Genomic DNA, 19649 nt, shown 5'->3' on the forward strand with positions numbered 1-19649 from the left:
GCGGTAAGAACACTAAAGTCCTCTGCTTTCCTAACGATATGGTCAACATCCTGAAGGAGAGAATTCTTCAAATTGCAGATGAATATCCAACTGTGACAAACATTGTCCTGCATACAGGGTCAAACGATGTGTCCAAACAACAATCGGAGGTTCTGAAACGGGACTTTATTGGATTATTAAACACTGTAAACTCTCTGAATGCAGCTGTATTCATCAGTGGGCCTGTACCGCCGGTCAGAGGAGGAGACGAGAGATTCAGCAGGCTGTTTACACTGAATAAATGGCTTATATCAGCATGTGCTGACCACTCAGTGCATTTTATCAACAACTTTAATATTTTTTGGGAACGCAGGCATCTGTTTAAAGCAAATGGATTTAATTTTAACAAGTCAGGGGTGAAACTGTTCACCTCCAACTTGTTTTATTCCATACGTCATCCATCTGTGCTTGGAGCCAAGGCTGAGATAAACGAGGAGTTATCTCATAAAGAGGAACAAACAGTACTCCAAGAACAGACAAAGCCCAGCAGAAACCTTGAGGAGGAGCTCCATCTGCCCCCACCCGGGAAGAGCCTCAGAAAGGAGAGACATCTGAGGCAAGAAGAGGCAAGAAGAGGGGTCCCTATTTGCCTCCAACTCTCTCAACAACACCAACGACCAGGACCAGGATCTTCCCCAGTCCCCCAAACCCCTGACAGGCCATCACCCTCCTCCCCCTCCCTTTCTCCCTCCTCCCCACACCTGAAATTCACTGAAGAGATGATGGAGCGGGTCAATGCTGGGCTCAGATCTACCCCCCGGCCGATTCCCTCTTTGTCCCCCATAAACCCCCCACCAAAGCAGCCAAAGGTTCGCCACCGAGCCCCACCCTCAACAGAGCAAAGCCTCGCCCCCCTTAGTTCCTCCTTACCACCTTCATGCTTTGTCTCCGCAGTCTGATGTGTGATGTGTGGAGGGTCCGGGCTGCGAGGATTATGGCAGTGGTGACTTTTCCCAGGAGAAGCTGGGACCCTGTTTACTAGAAGGTTTTAAAATCTCTGTACTTTTAGGTGACAGAAGGAGACATGTGGCCTGGTCAAAACACAGAGAGCTGCACTCTAAAAGATCTTTAAATATAGTAAACATACCTTGTGTGCCACAGACTGCTCCCAAACACGAGGGGACAAGTAATGCCTCTAAAACACTTAAGTTGGCTTTATTAAACGTTAGATCTTTAGCTGGGAAAACATTTTTAATTAATGATTTAATCACTGAGCACAGCCTTGATTTTATGTTTTTAACTGAAACTTGGTTGGACCAAAGTAACAGTGGAGCTGTTCTCATCGAGACGACCCCTCCTAACTACAGTTTTATCAGTGAGGCCAGGGTGAGCAGGAGAGGAGGAGGGGTTGCTGTCTTATTTAATGAATCATTTCAATGTAAGCAGCTATCTCCTGGAAGTTTTCAGTCTTTTGAATATGTGGCTTTACAGCTGAAGGCCCCATCCAAAGTTGTGTTTCTTAATGTTTACAGGCCTCCCAAATACTGCACAGACTTTTTTAATGACCTCAGTGAACTGCTGTCTGTGATCTGTGTTGATTTCGACTGTGTAATTATTGTTGGGGATTTTAACATCCATGTGGACAACCCTCAGGACAAAGGGACTAAAGACCTGAGTAACACTCTGGGCAACTGACTCAGCATGTAACAGAGGCCACACATAATAGAGGACACACTCTCGACCTACTGATCTCCAAGAGCCTGAGCATTTCAAACATTACTGTGTCTGATGTGGGCTTATCTGATCATTACTGTGTTTTCTTTGAAAGTAAAATCTCAGCCCACACAAATATATCAACAGCAGTGATCACAAAACGGTGTATAACTGAAGACAGTAGTGAGATCTTTAACCAGGTCTTCCCATTAACACCTGACCTGTCCAAAGGTTCAGTCAATGAGCTCGTCAATAGCTTTAATGCAAAATGTTAAATGTAATGGATACTATTGCCCCCATTAAGGTGAAGGTTATCTCTGGAAGGAAAAAGTCTCCATGGAGAAACTCCACACTAGTGAAAAATGAAAAAAGAGAGTGTAGGAAAGCTGAGCGCAGATGGAGAAAAACAAACCTCCAGGTTCATTATGACATCTATAAAGAGAAACTTCACAATTATAATTTACAACTGAGGAGTGCAAGAAGGTCCTACTTCTCTGACATCATCACTAAAAACAGCCATAATGCTCGGGTCTTATTTTCTACAGTTGACAGGCTAACAAACCCTCCTGTGCCAGTGGCAGCTGAACTTCATTCGACCATGGCCTGCAATGACTTTGCCAAATTCTTCACAGAAAAAATCAAAAAGATTAGACAAGCAGTTGGTACATCAACAGCAGATCCAGGATATGTACTGTGTCCACCGAAAAACTGTTTAAACACCATCAAACAGTTTGACCCTATTAACAGCAAAGACCTGGAGGACATCTTAGGTCAACTGAACTCCTCCTCTTGCTGTTTAGATGTCCTGCCAACAAGTTTTTTCAAAAAGGTCTCAAAGACTTTGGAGTCAGACCTGTTACAGATCGTCAACTTTTCCTTAATGTCAGGTGTGTTTCCAGAACCACTAAAAACTGCTGTAATCAAACCTATACTGAAAAAGGACAATCTTGACAAGACACAAATGAAAAACTACAGGCCGATCTCAAATCTCCCATTTTTAAGTAAGATCATTGAAAAAGCAGTTTCTCAACAGCTCAATTACTTCTTAAAACAGAATAACTGCTACGATGCCTTCCAGTCAGGTTTTAGACAGAATCACAGCACTGAAACCGCTCTGACCAAAGTGTTCAATGACATATGTCTGAACACAGACAGTGGAAAAATGTCAGTCCTAGTTTTACTGGATCTCAGTGCAGCATTTGATACAGTTGACCACAACATATTACTCAAACGACTGGAGAACTGGGCAGGTCTTTCAGGAACTGTACTAAACTGGTTCAAAACATACTTAGAAAACAGGAAATACTTTGTATCAATAGGTAACTTCACATCCGAGCAGACAAGTATCACATGTGGAGTTCCCCAAGGTTCCATCTTGGGACCCCCTCTGTTTAACATTTACATGCTCCCACTGGCAGAGATTATAAAGAACAACAAAATAAACTACCACAGCTATGCAGATGACACACAAATATATATCACAATGTCACCAGGAGACCGAGGCCCTGTACAGGCTCTTGGTAAATGCATTGAGGAAATTAATGACTGGTTGTGCCACAATTTTCTCCAGCTAAACAAAAACAAAACTGAGGTAATAGTCTTTGGCGCCAAAGAAAAACGATTACAGGTCACCAGAGAACTTCAATCTATACATCTAAAAACCACAAACCAGGCGAGAAATTTGGGTGTAGTGATGGATGCAGACCTAAACTTAGAAAAACACATTAAGACAATGACAAAATCAGCTTACTATCACCTCAAGAATATTTCAAGGATAAAAGATCTGATGTCTCAACAGGACCTGGAAAAACTAGTCCATGCATTCATTTTTAGTAGGCTTGATTACTGTAACAGCATCTTTACAGGTCTACCTAAAAAATCAGTCAGACAACTACAGTTCATTCAGAACTCTGCTGCTCGAGTCCTCACTAAGACCAAAAAAGTGGACCACATCAGTCCAGCTCTGAGGTCCTTACACTGGCTGCCTGTCCGTCAGAGGATAGACTTTAAAGTTCTGATGCTGGCCTATAAAGCTGTGAATGGTTTAGGACCAAAATACATCAATGACCTCCTGACCCAGTATGAACCATCCAGATCCCTCAGGTCATCTGGATCCGGTCTTTTATCAGTTCCCAGAGTCAGAACCAGACACGGAGAAGCTGCATTCAGCTTTTATGCTCCTTATATCTGGAACAAACTCCCAGAAAGCCTCAGATCAGCTGAAACACTCAGTTTATTTAAATCCAGGTTGAAGACTCACCTGTTCTCAGCTGCATTTGAATAAAGCACCAAATCCACACTTTTAAGCGTAAATTTCAAAACTTACACTAACTACTGATCTTATCTATTTCTGATTTTATCTGTTTTGATTTTATATACTGTTTTGTTTGTTTGTTAAGCTTAAATTTCAAAACTTGCATTAACTACTGATTTTATCTACTGTTCTGATTTTATCTGTTTTGATTTTATATACTGTTTTGTTTGTTTGTTTGTTTGTTTGTTTGTTTGTTTGTTTGTTTGTTTGTTTGTTTGTTAAGTGGGTTTAGAGCTCTGGGTAGCTCCCCAGCTGGGTCTAGACTGGGTCTAGAGAGTATTTTAAATTCAGGGAATTTAAAATAGAAAGTAGCTCGTCCACAGAAGGACTGGTAGCTCCCCTTACGATAAGGGTTCAGATCGCGCGAACAGGTGTGAAATGTGTGTGTTTAGTTAGTTAGTTTGTTTGCTTGTTTTAATCAATTTTAAATCATGCTTTTTATTTGTTTTTGTTTCTAATGTCTCTGTAAAGCACTTTGAATCACCTTGTTGTTGAATTGTGCTATACAAATAAATTTGCCTTGCCTTGCCTTGCCTTCTGATAACTTGTGCGGATGTCTCAACATTTTCCTTTACCTTATTCTTCTTCAGTCAACCCCTACCTTTATAGTTGCATTTAATTAAAAGCTGTATTTTTTTCTCCTTGGTTGCTTTGAAGAAAGCCTTGATTCCCCCTCCCCCAACCAAATGCACAGACAAGATTCAGTACCACTTCTGAAGATTACTCTCTCCTATCTTTATGACTTTATCTCTTAAGTCTGTGACAGATGAACATGGATGAAATAGATTCATTTTTATGCAAATGCGACTTGCAATACCTCTCATTTAGTTGCTAAAGCTGTGGCTTTGTGTTCAGGTATGCACAGGAAAACACGGAAAACACAAGTGTGCTGTTATATGTGTCAAGTAGGATACTTGCATATACACTGTGTGTGTCTGTCTGATTTCTGTTCATTTAAATTAACAGAGCTTTAGCTGTAAGAGTAGAAGCTTAGCCTTGGCTTCATTTTTAGCCAACCCTCTCCAAAAGCCTGACATGGTCTGGTAGGGTCAGTAGCACCTGTAGGTGGGCAGCGCTCTCATAGCAAGCTGCTGACAACTGTAGTTTATTATATGACACCGCCATTTCTCAATGTCGTTCTCTAAAACTGTTCTCTCATTCATACTTTTTCAACCCTTCTACCTGACTGTGTGTGTCTGATAAGAGCAAGGCAGAGAAATAGCACGACAAAGCTGGTTATACAGCGTTTGTCTGAAGGTGAGTGTGCATATATCGGCTATGTCTCTGTTGGCAGCCTCGCACCAGCCACCCCTTCCAGGCCATTTTTCATCCGGCTGCTGCAGTACACACTGCAGAGGGAAGCAAGAGGGGTAGAGTTGAATAGGATATGGTAAGAGGTTGCATGGATATCAGCAGGAGAGACTGCGGTGTTGCAACAGAAAAAAAAGTTTTTGCTGTGACACCTTGCTGTTCTGATATTGTTTACTGGGATTATTTAAGAACTCTGCATGGGTGCTGATACAGTAATGGGACACCACAGGGACAGAGAGACTTCATAACTGAGTTACAGGTACATACACAAGCATGTAAGCATGGTCTGCTAGAGCCAACAGCAGGCTGCATAACTGCAGTGGGTGTTGATTCATCACTTTCACTCGCAGTAGGCCCATCTTGCTGATAATTATCTTTGTCAAGTTAATTATCAGTGTAAGTGTCAGCATGACAGTGCCGATGAATTACATCCAGATAACCTTGATTAATCAACAAAATGAGTTTTTGGGCAAATGCTTTTTGCATATGGATGTCCTCCCTGTGGAAAATGTCTTCTCAAATTTCCATCCATCTTTATCTCGTCACATCCACAATTTCTCATAGCCTACTCCCCTCCACCACTGTCTCAACTTATTTTATTTTCATAGATTTTTGCTCTTACCATCTGTTTCTAAGACTGCTGCTGTCTGCTCATAGTAGGTACAATTTATGAAAGCTTTTGTCCTGTCTGAAACACCTGAGCAGTTACTGGATGAATTCCAGTGAAACTGTGTACAGTACACAGGAACACCGCCTATATATGTCTCACGAGTGGTGATCCACTGACATTCCTATTTTTGTCCAATAGGTGTTTTCCCTGTACCTGATTCAATTCTCTAAGGGTGCTCTGGTTTCTTCTCACAGTCCAAAGACATACATGATACATTAATTTGTTAACTGATGATTTTAAAATGGCACAGGTAAACTTGAGTCTTTGTGTTAGCTCTGTGACTGACAGGTGATTTCTGATGGGTGAACTGCCTTCCATCTATTGATGACTGGGTTGAATGAGTACCCTGCTAGCACACTACCACCATCCATCCATTTATTCACCTTTTTCCAGTGCAGGGTGCTGATATAATATGTACTCATATTCACACGTACATTAATGTGTTTGGAGCATGGGATCAAGCCAAAGCACTGGCAGATAACCTATGTAGGCACAAGGAGAACATTCAGACTCCACACAGGAAGACCCCAGCCAACCGGCAGATTTAAATCCAGGACCCTTTTGCTATGAGGCACCAGCTCTAACCACTACAGCACCATGCTGCTTATTCTCAGCTTACTAATCTTGACTTCTAAGTCAAAGCAACTTTGTGCTCAGGCAGACATTAGCAAAATTGTCATTTTCTTTCTCATGTCATGAGAAAATCTCTAGAAATGTCTACTTATTTGGTCCAAATGATCATTTGGACTCAGTGACAAACTGATTTGGTTCAATAGGCCTCTCAAGAACTCAAGAATTCATTTAATTGCTATCGACAATTTTCATACTTTCAACTTTAATAGGGTAAAAAGATGAATTGGTGACATTTTATATTAAAAAGGAAAGCCCAACCTCAGTCTGCAATCATAACACTCTGTGAAAGCATTTTCCTGGTAGTCCTTGCATGCCACAACTAATGTCTTCTATATCTTTTTACATCAACTTTGCTCACCCAATTAACTTCCTTCAAAATCTTCACTACTTACATTATACTGCATTCACTGCTGTCCTTTCTTTGCAACCCAATAGAGTTGGCAGCATAAACAGAGAAAGAGGCAATTCTGGTTCTGTTTTAGGTACCTGTATGTAATGAATTAAATCTATGTAACTGTTTTGTTTGTTGTGTTGATTGTAGGTGGGTCAGAGATCAAGATCAGCATTTGGTAAATAAAAGCAAAGGAATAGTACAAAATGTAGCACACAAAGAAAATAATAGAGAAAGAGTAGCAATAAATTCAGTCTTAATGACGTTTGGATGCAGAGTAGTCAGAAATGTGTACGTGCAAACAATGCAAAAAAAACCCTAAAACGTTAACTCAAACCTGTGAGCGGAAGGTTCCAGATTAAAAGAAGAAAGAAAAAATAGCTTGATAGTGAACCTAGTTAAATAGGCTGAGACATAAATTACTCTGATTGCTTTTCTTTCCACTTCCCATTGGGTCACAGCAAGCACAGCTACAGCAGACAGAGAGGGAGACTAGCAAACCTAATGCAGTTATCACCTTAACACACTTCCAACGAAAGACTCTTTCCTCAAAAAATTATCACAATTTCTAGCACTGTTCTTATTTACGATGTGTGTGCTGGAAGCTTGGTGATAAATTTATCAAGTTGTCCAGACGCGGCGACACCCCGATAAACTACCTGAACGGGATCAACTGGGACGCTCGGAAGGTGCAGAGCAGCACCTGACACACTCTTGAAGTCAGTGACACCTCCTGCATGGAATAAATTCTGTCATTATTAATTCAGACACTGCCATGACCGTACCTTTCATTCATTCATTTTTCATACAACCCTGTAGTGCTGCTGTTTTATGATTCAGCGCTCATAATGTGTGTTGTAGTTTTCCCTTTTCACTGAGCATTACGCTTGCATTGAAATATGGCTTATCAAATTTCCTTAGCATAACAGCCTGGTGAACTTTGTACCGTCTGTAGTTTCCTTTTCCTTTTTTTTATTTATTTTTTTTTACCTCAGCTGCCCTCTCTTTCTCTTTGTTTGAGTGTCTTTATTCTTCCTTTTAAAAACCAAACCTCCCTTAATGTAATACTGTGCACCCTTGCTGTGTGGTAATTACGTTAGCACTGCAGTCTTCTAAACGAGCAGCCCATATTTAAAAGATATGAGATGGTGAATTTTGTGTGTGGATGTGAAAATGTGCTTGTACCATAGTGGGCCCGCCGAAAACAACAAGCAGGTCGTTAAGAAACCAGCCCTTAAGTGTCCGCACAGCTATTCAAATGTAGCATGAATGTAATTGAATAGGCTACTCTCTTTGAGTTGTGTGAGTGCTTTCTACTTGGTTTTAATCAACTGATTGTGATGGGGCTTCAGTCTGCTGCCTGCCTTGTTTGTGCTTTTGTGTCACATTCTTGTTGGCTCCTCTAACGCCTTTGCTAACCGTGTCTGTTTATTTAATGTCTTGTCGTTCAGATCATTAGTTACGTTATATTTTCTCTACATAGCTGCAACTGACATAGTTTCTATGCTTGCCAGGTAGAGACGCCGCAGGCTAGTCAGTATGCATGCATGAATTAAATCAGTGCACATACAAGGAAATGCACATACTGTAGCATAATAGGAATGCAGTCATATTAGACTGATCATAGATGCGCTTTCTTTCTTTGCAGAGACCATTGGTTTGCTTTACACTGTGTTACATGTTGTTTAACAGATTATATTTGGCATAACCTTTGCTGTTTTACCCTTCAGCTCCATGTTATCATGGGAGTCCCATGAGGCATTGCTGCTGCTTCTGCTGCTGCTGCAGGAACTAAGGGAATAGCTTACACGCTAGCTCCTACTAAAGAATATCCTCTATTTGACCCTCTATGGCTCTGACTGCCCCAGTATCACTTCTTGAATGGACTGCTCATTTCATACAACAATGTGGAAAGCATACTAAAGTAGAAAATGTGCTTGAATTTACAGGATATGGGATTTTTTTGTGTGGTCTGTATGCGGTATATCGTTTTATTCCATTTAAACTTGAGCTCTAGTTTTTCTAACATATCCAAAGGGAATATGGTGCATTTGTGTTTTCTTTCTGCACTCTTTGTACCGAAAACTGGAGACAAAATCTGGATGACAATCAATTAAAGCCAGTGCAAAAGAAAGAGAAAAAGATTGTTTCTATAACAATGAGCCTTCACTTGATCTTCATCATGGCTTTGTGCTATTTACTGTACTCCTGTGCTCCCAGTTTGATCGAACATGAAAATAATCCAATTATAAGCTATTATACTGTCCCCAACTGTTCTATTATTGAAGATGAGGATCATTTAAAGTAAATGAAGCAGAAGAGAGGATAAAATGAGAGAGCCTAAATGGAATGAACCAGTGAAAAGCTGGTAGTTGAGTGACAAAGCTGCTCATGAGACCCCAAATATGTTTGTGTGCGTATCTGCTGCATTGCACTGCTGTTTAAAGAGGAATGTGTTGCAGCAATTTGGTTTGTTGCTACAAACTCCCTGAGTCTCCCTGTCAGCAGTTCAGCTGCAACCACAAGTCCAGATAAAACATTAAAGACAAGGCACTGACAAGGCAGGGCCATCCGGGGCCACTTAAAACTAATACCACGGGGCAGGCTATAAGGCCTTCCATCAATTACAACCTTATTAGACTAATCGTAATGAAATAATTCAATTCAGCAGACAGCTGACTCTCAACTCTGCAGATCACCAACAGGCAAGTAAAACAGTGGAGGGGAGGGATCGGCATGGATCTTTCTCTTTAAAAATAGTTGAGTCGTATTTGCAGAGATGAAGGGCAAAATCACTGAATCTACTATAGTTTCTTTTTCAAATTCTAGAAGCCAATCTTCAGCCTGCTTTGACTAGAAGCAGAATTCACCAAGCGCTGGATTGTTCACCCACTAATAGGGAACATGAGCTGGGTTTAGTGAGACAGGTTAGTTTTACCCTGCTGATGATGTGTTGTTGCAATAGTAAGGAAAGAAACACAGCTAACTTTTGCTGTGACGCCTCAGTTCTCATACTATCGTTTGTAACTCCAGTCCGTTTAATGTTTTTTTTTTTTAATTACAAAGAAATATTTAGAGTCATATTTTGTCTTATTTTGTTTCATTCTATGATACTTTCTGCCTCTAGGAGGTGGAGTGCTGTTGCCATTAGGCCATCAGCATTATAATTAACTAGCTGGATTTAGTTTGTTTTGAAAAAGTAGAGCGTGATTACTTACCATTGTTATTAAAAATTGTGGACACTGAGTGTATTTCTTTTCCCTTGCTTCTTCTTCTATTTCTTCATCTACTTGATTTTGACTTTATTCGTTTAAAATATCCTTGGAACCACAAGTAAGCCTGCAGTCTCAGAGCGAAGTGCTGTATTGGGGTGATACGATGCTATGAGGTCTTTAAGATCAGATTATCTTGATTATTCGAGCCCTTGTATGCGAGGAGAAGAACTTTAAATTAGATTTTAGATTTAACAGGAAACCAATAAGGAGAAGTTCATATGGGAAATATGTCCTCTCATTTTAGTCCCTGTCAGTCCTCTTTCTGCAGCATTGAGGATCAACTGAAGGCTTTTCAGAGAACCTTTAGAACAACCTGATATTAATGAAATGCAATAGTCCAGCTATGTTTTTTGTAAATGTATACCATGACGTGTGTGTTGTGAGACTGTATGTGGCACTTGCTCAAAGGGAGATGACGCAGTGAAAACCATTAAAACTTCTTGAATAAGAGATTTGCATGTGCAAAGTGATGGAAAAAAAATTTGAGAGCCAGCTGGCTGACCTCTAACTAACAGCCTGTGATTGAAGAGAAGGCTGTATTTTATTCGCTCCCCAAGGGGACTGAGAGAACACAGAAGTTATATAAAGGACAGAAAGAGTCCATCCTACCACCGTCTGTATTAAGACACTGCTCTCCTTATCGCTTTCACTTGCTATGTCTTCCTTCCACTCTGCGATTTGACATGATAAATTACCAGTCACAGCTCCACTGCAGACTCATAGTTGAGGGAGTAGAGCTCTCACATGCAGCAACAGCAGTAGGCTGCTCTAACTGGGACTAAGTGCAAACGGACATAACTGTGTGGCAAAGGGCCAAAGCCTGCTGTAGTCCTTACACCACATTTGTCACATCTCCTGCGTTTCTGGCAGCTGTTCTGCTGACTGATGTGTTTAGAGGTCTCCATGTATGTGTTGGTATCACCTAGATCTAACCTATACTGCTGTCCTTTGTCTTACAAATAAGCTATACTATACTTTATACTATACTTACTATACTTTTCTTCTGAAGGCACTTCAGATGGTGTCGCTCCTTCGCTGGTGCTATACATTCTTTAGTTTTTGATTTCGCTTCATGTTTGGGATGCAGTGCAAATGACCAGACAGACCTTGACTTTAACATTGTTTTTTCAGATTCTACTGAGTAGGGAAAATGTATCATGAATACCAAAAGAGACACTGCTTATCATTCATTGCCTCTTACATTGTTAATGTAATGTGATACATCGCTGAATGAGAGGCAACCTGGCATCCAGTTTATCTTTATTTCTCCGAACTGGCAGCTACAGGATGAACTAAAGGTTCTTCTAAGGTTGTTCTTTCAATTTAGGCTGTCTCAACTGTTTGTGTCTTCTAATGCCATCCACGACTGGCTTGATGATGTTGACATCAGGTCTCTCCGGGGGCTGTACCATCTGTCACTGGACTCTTTGGTCTTCTTTTCTCTGAAGATAGACCTTCATGACTTTAGTGTGTAAGCAAATCTAAACTGTACAAAAGAATATGCACATTCATTTAAATGCACATAAATTTGCATAAAATGTGTTATTATATTAGAAATATTAGCTTAATGTGTGCAAGATAGGACTCAAGGTCACGTGCCCATATTTTTGTTGCTCTACCAGGTGACAGAGAAGGACAGTGAGTGTGTGTGTGTGGTATCAATGAAAAGCCTCATGCTGTAAATATAAGTATTAGTGCAGAGAGAAGTTTACTGCATAGTGTCTATGAATGTGAACATATTCACCAATACTTACATCTCAGTCTGAAATATGCATTGCAAATGGTGGAACCATCCGGGCTTTTTTAATCATGTTATTTCTGATTCAACATCATTATATTGCAGATTGTATGTTTTAACTTAAAAGAATATTTGAGCAGCAAACAAAATAATCTCTTCTCACAACAAATGCGACATTCAGACTGACGCTAATCCCCCCACCCCAAGTATGAAATATTTGCTAACTTTATTTAAACAAGGGCAATGTTGGCGCATGTTTTGCCTTTTGTTGTTTTTTATTTATTTATCTTGAATTTATATTAATATTCACACCAAATTTGTAAAATATTATTCAGGTTTAGCAGTTACCTCAGGCAGCCCCTTTATTGAAGCCAACAGCATGGCCTGTCAGGGCACGAACACTGGACACTCTGAGGATGTCCTTTGCTGTCTGGACACAGGATGTTAGCAGCAGATCCTTTTGGTCCTGTGCACATCAGGCTCTGGCTCTTTGTGAATCTTTCTTCGAATCATTCAGGCGACTGTCCCACTCTGCCTGAAGTCCTCCACCATAGTCCCCTTGCCTAAGAAGCCCCACATCACCGGCCTGAATGACTACAGACCGGTGGCACTCACCCCAGTGGTAATGAAATGCTTTGAGAAGCTGGTCCGCAGACACATCACAGCAGCCCTGCCCCGCAGCCTGGATCCACACCAGTTTGCCTACAGAGCAAACCGATCCACGGAAGACGCTGTAGCCACAGCACTCCATGCTGCATTAACTCACCTGGAAGAGCATGGTAGCTATGTGCGGATGCTCTTCGTGGATTACTGCTCAGCTTTTAACACCATCCTTCCACACAAACTGGTGGCCAAGCTACAAGACCTGGGGCTTCCATACAGCACCTGCATGTGGATCAATAGCTTCCTCTCGGGCCGTAGACAGAGAGTCAGAGTTGGCCATCACACATCCTCAGCCCTGAGTCTCAGCACTGGCTCACCCCAGGGCTGTGTGCTCAGTCCACTGCTCTACTCTCTCTACACACACGACTGCACTCCTCGCCACCACAGCAACATCTTTGTGAAATTTGCAGATGACACCACAGTGGTGGGGCTCATTTCCAAGGGAGACGAGTCTACGTACAGAGACGAGGTGGAGCAGCTGACGTCATGGTGTAAGGCCAATAATCTCCTCCTCAACACTTCAAAAACCAAAGAACTCATAATAGACTTCAGAAGGAAAAAGGCAGAGATCCAACCACTATTCATAAATGGGGACTGTGTAGAAAGGGTGGCAAGCTTCCGCTTCCTGGGAGTCAATATAGAGGAGAACCTTTCCTGGAGTGTGAACACCTCCGAGCTGCTGAAAAAGGCCCAACAGAGACTGTACTTCCTGAGAATTCTCAGGAGGAATAACATCACACAGAGACTGCTGGTGTCCTTCTACAGAGCCACCATTGAGAGTGTTCTAACTTACTGCATATGCATCTGGTACACTAGCTGCACAGGGGCTCAGAGGAAAGCACTCCAAGGGATCATTAACACCGCCCAAAAGATCACTGGCTGCCCTCTCCCCACACTGGAAGTTCTACACAACGCCCACTGTTTTAAAAAGGCCCAAAACATCATAAAAGACACCTCACATCCTGGCCACTCCCTGTTCGAACTGTTGCCCTCAGGCAGACGGTACAGGGCAATCAGAGCAAGGACTAATAGACTCAAACACAGCTGTTATCCAACTGCAATAACACATCTGAATACTACAAAAAAAATGTCCATCACGCCACTCTTGTGTTAATCTATGCACGGTCTGAAGCATGTGTGTGGGAATGTATGTGAATGTTTTACTGTTATATCTTATTAGTATTTTAAGTATTCTATCTATTTTATTTATTGAATTTTATTGTTTTATTTATATTTTGATATTGCTAGGGATGATGCAATGATCGGGGACCATTCTTAATTTCGTTGTTCTCATGACAATGACAATAAAGTTTCTGATGATTCTGATGATTCTGATGAGTGTGTCATGGTGCACTGTCCTGCTGAGGGAGGATGCTGCTGTCAGGGAGTGCCATTCCCACTGGGGCTGGGCATGCTTGATCTACAATACTGTTATTCAGCTGGGAAACCAGGTCTTTCTGTAAAAAAAAAATACAATGTAGTGGAACAAAACGGCCAGCAGTATTGTTCCTGATTGAACTGAAAAGGACATTTTAATTGACTAATGTTCATCTGTATATCTAATTAACAGTATATTAGCTAATATCACTTTTGTAAAGCAGATATTAGTCATATTAGGTATATTTTCTTGTTATTCACAACACACTCTTTACTGTTAATCTGGATATATCATAAACACACATGTATACCTACACCTATACATGCTGGCACACACACACACATACATACTAGCAACATGCAAATATTCTGTCTGCATGGACAAGTGATATGATCTGTGCTTTGGTGCACTGCTTTTAGGTGTGATGATTAGTGCACAGCAGGTGCTAGCTTGCCTCATAGTCCCTGGAGTGGTGCTGGAGGAAATACCATCTAATTGCTGCAGGTGATAGTACCACACAATGAGGCGACCGACTTATAAAATGAAAAAAAGATAAAATAATGTGCTAGGTAAATCGTTCTTCCCCACTTGTGCACTTGTTGAGCAGAGAAAATGGGTGAGAACATTTTTACCAATGCCAATGCAAAAGCATTATGTAGTAGAGCAGGGCGATATGGCCAAAAATATTTATCACGATATATATTTGAAAATTTGCGATAACGATATAACTGACGATATAATTGATGCAAGACAAAATACAACTCCACAACATTACTAGCGCAAAAAGACAACCTTCCATTTATTTTCACTTAAACAAGAAGCTGGTTTTTATGTACATTAAAGCTTTATAAAAATGTAACAGTGCAAATGCAAATTCCTTGCTGAAAGTTTAACCAAAAGGCATTTCCAGTAGAAATGGGCTGACATATCCTGAGCATAACCATGTATAATATCCACTGAAGTTAAAAAGAGGTGCTTTGCAACATTAAACTGCAGTGTGCAGTACGTATTTTTCGGACCATAAGGTGCACGGGATTATAAGGCACATTAAGCGAAACAAAGCAGTCAGATAAATCAAACTTTATTAAACTCATTCTTCTTGCTTCCTCCACTTCTGTACCATTGATTCATTAATGTTGAATTCTCTGGCAGCTGCTCTATTCCCATGTTGTTGCAGTATATTAATGACTAACCTCGTATTGTGGATGGATTATCTCAGTTGTTCTCCTGACTGAAGTTTGGTCTGTTTACAGCATCCTGCCATGCGATTGCATTTGTCTCTAACCATGAGGAACCTTCACGTTAACTTTTATAAGTGGAAAAGTGTTAGTGTTCGTCCTCCAGCTTCACTGTTTATGTTATGCTAACATAGCTGTGTCGCTAGCGATCAGGTAGCACATCATTATATACCAGCTAGCCCAACTTCAGTAACCCTACAAACGTCACTGCTGTTTAGTTTCCTGTCTTCATTTATGCTGTAAGTGATAGCAGAGCTGTACATTTGAATTTTTTCAGAAATCTCTCAGTCAGAACATGCAATATCATGCTTAGGTAACTAGCGAAACTAGCGAGCTGATCGTTTTATTAAAGATGAAAGAATTTAGACAGTTTTTAACTCTCAGTGATGCTGCAGTGTTCGTTTGACCTGAAGGGGGGGTTTAGGACCCAGATTACTCCCAGATTTAAGAGCATCTTAGTCCGACAAATACGACAATAACGACGGCCTCTTGCATGTTCTGCAAAAAAATGTGTTTTGTCGTGTATCTGACGGACAAACACCAAACCAGTTCCACATCACTGAAGTTGCACCATTTTTACAAACCAATTCTGGTTCATCTGTTTCACTCAACAATCGGCCATGTGCGTATGAAAACAAAGGCACTGCGCATGCGCGTTTTACTCATATTCTATCGCAATATTTCATTTTCCTATCGTTGCCTAACATTATACCGGTATTACCGTGAACGGTATAATATGGCCCAGCCCTATTATGTAGTATAAGGCTTTGACCAGATTCCATGTATTTGAGCTAACCCGAGAAGATGACTACTTTACACTGTGGCTCGAAAACAGGAGTGTTTGCGAACTGATTTCTATCGACCGTGCTTACAAATAATACCAGTTTTTAGCTGCAGAACGACTGATCAGAGTCAGTTAAATCAACCCTGATTCTACTCTCTCTGGGTTAAGTGCGTGCATGGCGAATGAAAAACGTTATTATCAAAGGAGCTCCATCATTACAGTTCGCCATAGCAACAGGTAAATGCAAAGCAGACCCACCATTTTCATCCAGCGTTAGGTGTAACAAAGCAAATTTATCTTTAAAAAAATGTTATATTATTACATTCTTTTTCAGTGCGGTTCACATTTAGCACACTTGAATTTCTGAGAACTGTAAAAAAAGGCTTTTATATAGTCAGTGCTATAAACAGACACATGGTGTTCCCAACCCAAATATTGTACAAGTAGTGATAATAGCCATGCTATTTTGTGTTAAAGCTTGCTGGTGATGGTCCTACAGTAATTTGTTGGCACAATATTTGAATTTAAGCATGCATGTTATCTTTTTTGTTTTTAATGGAGCGCAAATATTTTAAAAGGTATTCATTTGTCTGCTGTCCTGTGTTGCTCTACTTAAAGACCACTCGCATAAGAGCAGTTAAAGGTGCAGTTTCAGTGCAGAGCAATACTCAATTTCAACATAACTGGACAAATCTCAGTATTGACTGACAAAGTGATGACTGCCCAGCAACAACTAAATTCAGCACAAACAGTGGATATCAGGATCGCCAGGATATCTGCTCATTCCTGTGTGGATCAGTAGATGTGGAGGTCATGATGATTCACATCAATGCAAGCGTGTGAGCATGTGTGTGTGTGTGTGTGTGTGTGTGTGTGTGTGTGTGTCATCCAGCAAAAGCCTTACTAACTCATCAATATCCTCTCACCTCTCTGTCTTCCACCTAGATGGTTTATAAGCCTTGGCTGTGTTCTCAGTACTTCCAGACCACCCAGATGCACTGCAGCAATCGAATCCCCTGTGGTCAGTACTGCCTGGAGGTGCAACAGCGGTGCCCCTTTGTCCTGCCCGACAATGATGATCTCATTCACGGAGGCAGCCCCAGTTTTATATGCACAGGTACAAAATAATCATTGTGCATTTGATATATTGTTGTGTTTGTAATTTTATCCTGTGTGCTTAAGCTTTAAGGTGCTCAGTGAAATTTCGGGCTAAGATATTGCTATTCTGGGATTCAAAGCCACACATCAATTTCCTTTAACCTCCCACCTACTTCATTTACCGCAGGCCACGCTCTCAGCTTGATTACAATGAGTAAGCACATGTGCTTAGCGTTTCACTCAGTAATCCTTCAGGCACACAACCGCAGAAGAACAGGCAGAAAAGACGTATGAATTTACACTTACAGGATGTTCTGACTAATCATCAGACTGACAGGGAGATACACCATAACAACAAATTGCTGCCAATTACTCATAGCTCCATGAGGCAGCTGCACGTTACAGCACTGAGACAATAGGTCCATATGCTCCGTCTGTCCTGCACAATACAAGGCACTTTAAATGCTTCTCAGTGAAAGTTTAAGGTGCTTTCATTTGTGAGACATGAATGTACCGGAGCCATCCGAAGGGATAAAAGTGATTTGCATTTCCATGTCTTTGGGATTTTAAAGCAATGTTTCAAAATGTCGTCCACTGGAAAAAATGCCAGATTCTGTTTAATGGTCCTGATCGGTGTTTGCAGCAGCAGGGTTTAAAAAAAACAGCAGATGAATGAGAGTGCTTAGCTGACCAATCACCGACAGTCTCTTATCCTTCAGAAACTGCTACCTCCTGAGTAGGCACAGGAACTGTCTCACCAGAAACTGAGAGCCTGTTTATTCTGTTAGAAAGACTGAGTTCCTGAGAAGATTCTAGTGGGGGGAACACGTTTATCACTGGTGTGTGTCAATACCGAATGCACTTTTTATTAATGCACTGCTCTAAATCATAATATAATAGCTAACCATGTCAAAATAGCACTTTTTCCCCACATACTGCTGTTCAACAAAAGTGCATTTTGTAAGAATTTTAAATCGGAACCTTTTATTTCACTAACTTGTGTATATTATGCTAATGCAAATACAAACTGAAGATCTACATATATATTTAAGGTCAAGCTATCTAAGAGCTAACAGGGATCTTGCAGCCTTGATGACTGAAACGTAACCAGAAGCCCTCGAGTTGCTTCAGTTTAACTAGAAAACCAAATCAAAAATTAACCAAGCAGAACCTAATTTTTAGTCAAATCACCTCTGGTTCCCATGACAGCAGCATAATGTTGAGGTATTGACAGGAACAAATACTGAAGATAATCAACCAGTAGTCTCTGATTCTTCTCTGTGACGAGCGACAGATGCCCCAAGATGCCAAAAGTTCAGAGGATTAAAGCATGATGCACTTTTCTTTGAACAACTCTATGTGGGTTGAGTCCCCACTGGCATCATATGTTGATGCTGCCCTCTGGTGGTCATGTTGAGCATGAGGTTACTTTACAACAGAGACAAATAAGATGTGATGAATCAGTTGCCAGTTTGTGGCAGTTTTTACTGAGACATATATGATTATAAAGAACAATCAATATGGCCGTTTTTTCCACAGTAAATTCAAACCAGTATTCTTTTCTTTTCAATGTCAATGTGTCTTATAAAAAGCCCAACATCAGTAACCAGTGTTGGGAAGGTTACTTTTAAAATGTATTCCATTACAGAATACAGAATACATGCCCCAAAATGTATTCTGTAACGTATTCCGTTACGTTACTCAATGACAGTAACGTATTCTGAATACTTTGGATTACTTAATATATTATCATGCTTTTTACAACAACGTGAATGTACTATTGCTGTGTGATTTATTACTATTACTGAAGGTCCGCGACTCCGAACTGTAGTAAAGGGACCTCTGACTAATACGGCGGGGTCCCTGTCGGCTCGTAGCCGAAAAATAGCTTTACTTTGTTGTGTGGGTCAACTTTTCTTGCGAGAGACAGAGAGAGGCGTTGAAAGACTGCTCCAACGGAACTTATTGTTTTCGGAGGAAAACACGAACACGGTGTACAGTCGAGTCTTAATAGCTTACTTACAACTGGGCTCGTCAGGCACTCTTCTTGGCTGCAGTGGTTATTATTATATTTACATGCTTCCAGCTCCCGTTTTTCCTCAATGACAACTCGTACCTTTCCACTCCCCTTTTTCTCCCTCCTCGCGCTCACAGACCCATAACGTGTATGGCAGTCCATTCTCCCTGCAACACGGACTACACTGCCCATGATGCTACATTCTTTAGAGCTATGCTTGTAGCATTCAGCCTGTTAGCTTAGCACAACAACAACAACAACGAAAAGGCTCTCAGGAAACACACAGTCAAAAGAGAGAGAGAGAGAGCGTCGCCCTGTAACCATGGCAACCGTAACACTGCCGCCTGGAACAACAGCACGTAGCTGTCAAACAAAACCCAAACAGTCCTGACCCGCGACAATATTAAACAGGAAAGTACCGCAGTGTAATCCATTTATTTCAACAAA

The 19649-nt window shown here is 41.0% G+C and overlaps 1 protein-coding gene across 1 annotated transcript in view; it reads left to right on the forward strand.

Moving 5' to 3' along the window:
• Positions 1–19649, forward strand: part of nalf1b (NALCN channel auxiliary factor 1b) — a 115619-nt gene that overhangs the window by 89787 nt on the left and 6183 nt on the right. Inside the window, exon 2 of the mRNA XM_085383457.1 lies at positions 17033–17204. Coding sequence (XP_085239583.1) covers positions 17033–17204 — 172 coding nt within the window. The remainder of the gene's footprint in view (positions 1–17032; positions 17205–19649) is intronic.

This window comes from Rhamphochromis longiceps, linkage group LG16 (genome assembly GCF_057381845.1).
Source record: "Rhamphochromis longiceps isolate RC_006_pf linkage group LG16, R_longiceps_female_GT1.1, whole genome shotgun sequence".
Lineage (NCBI taxonomy): Eukaryota > Metazoa > Chordata > Actinopteri > Cichliformes > Cichlidae > Rhamphochromis > Rhamphochromis longiceps.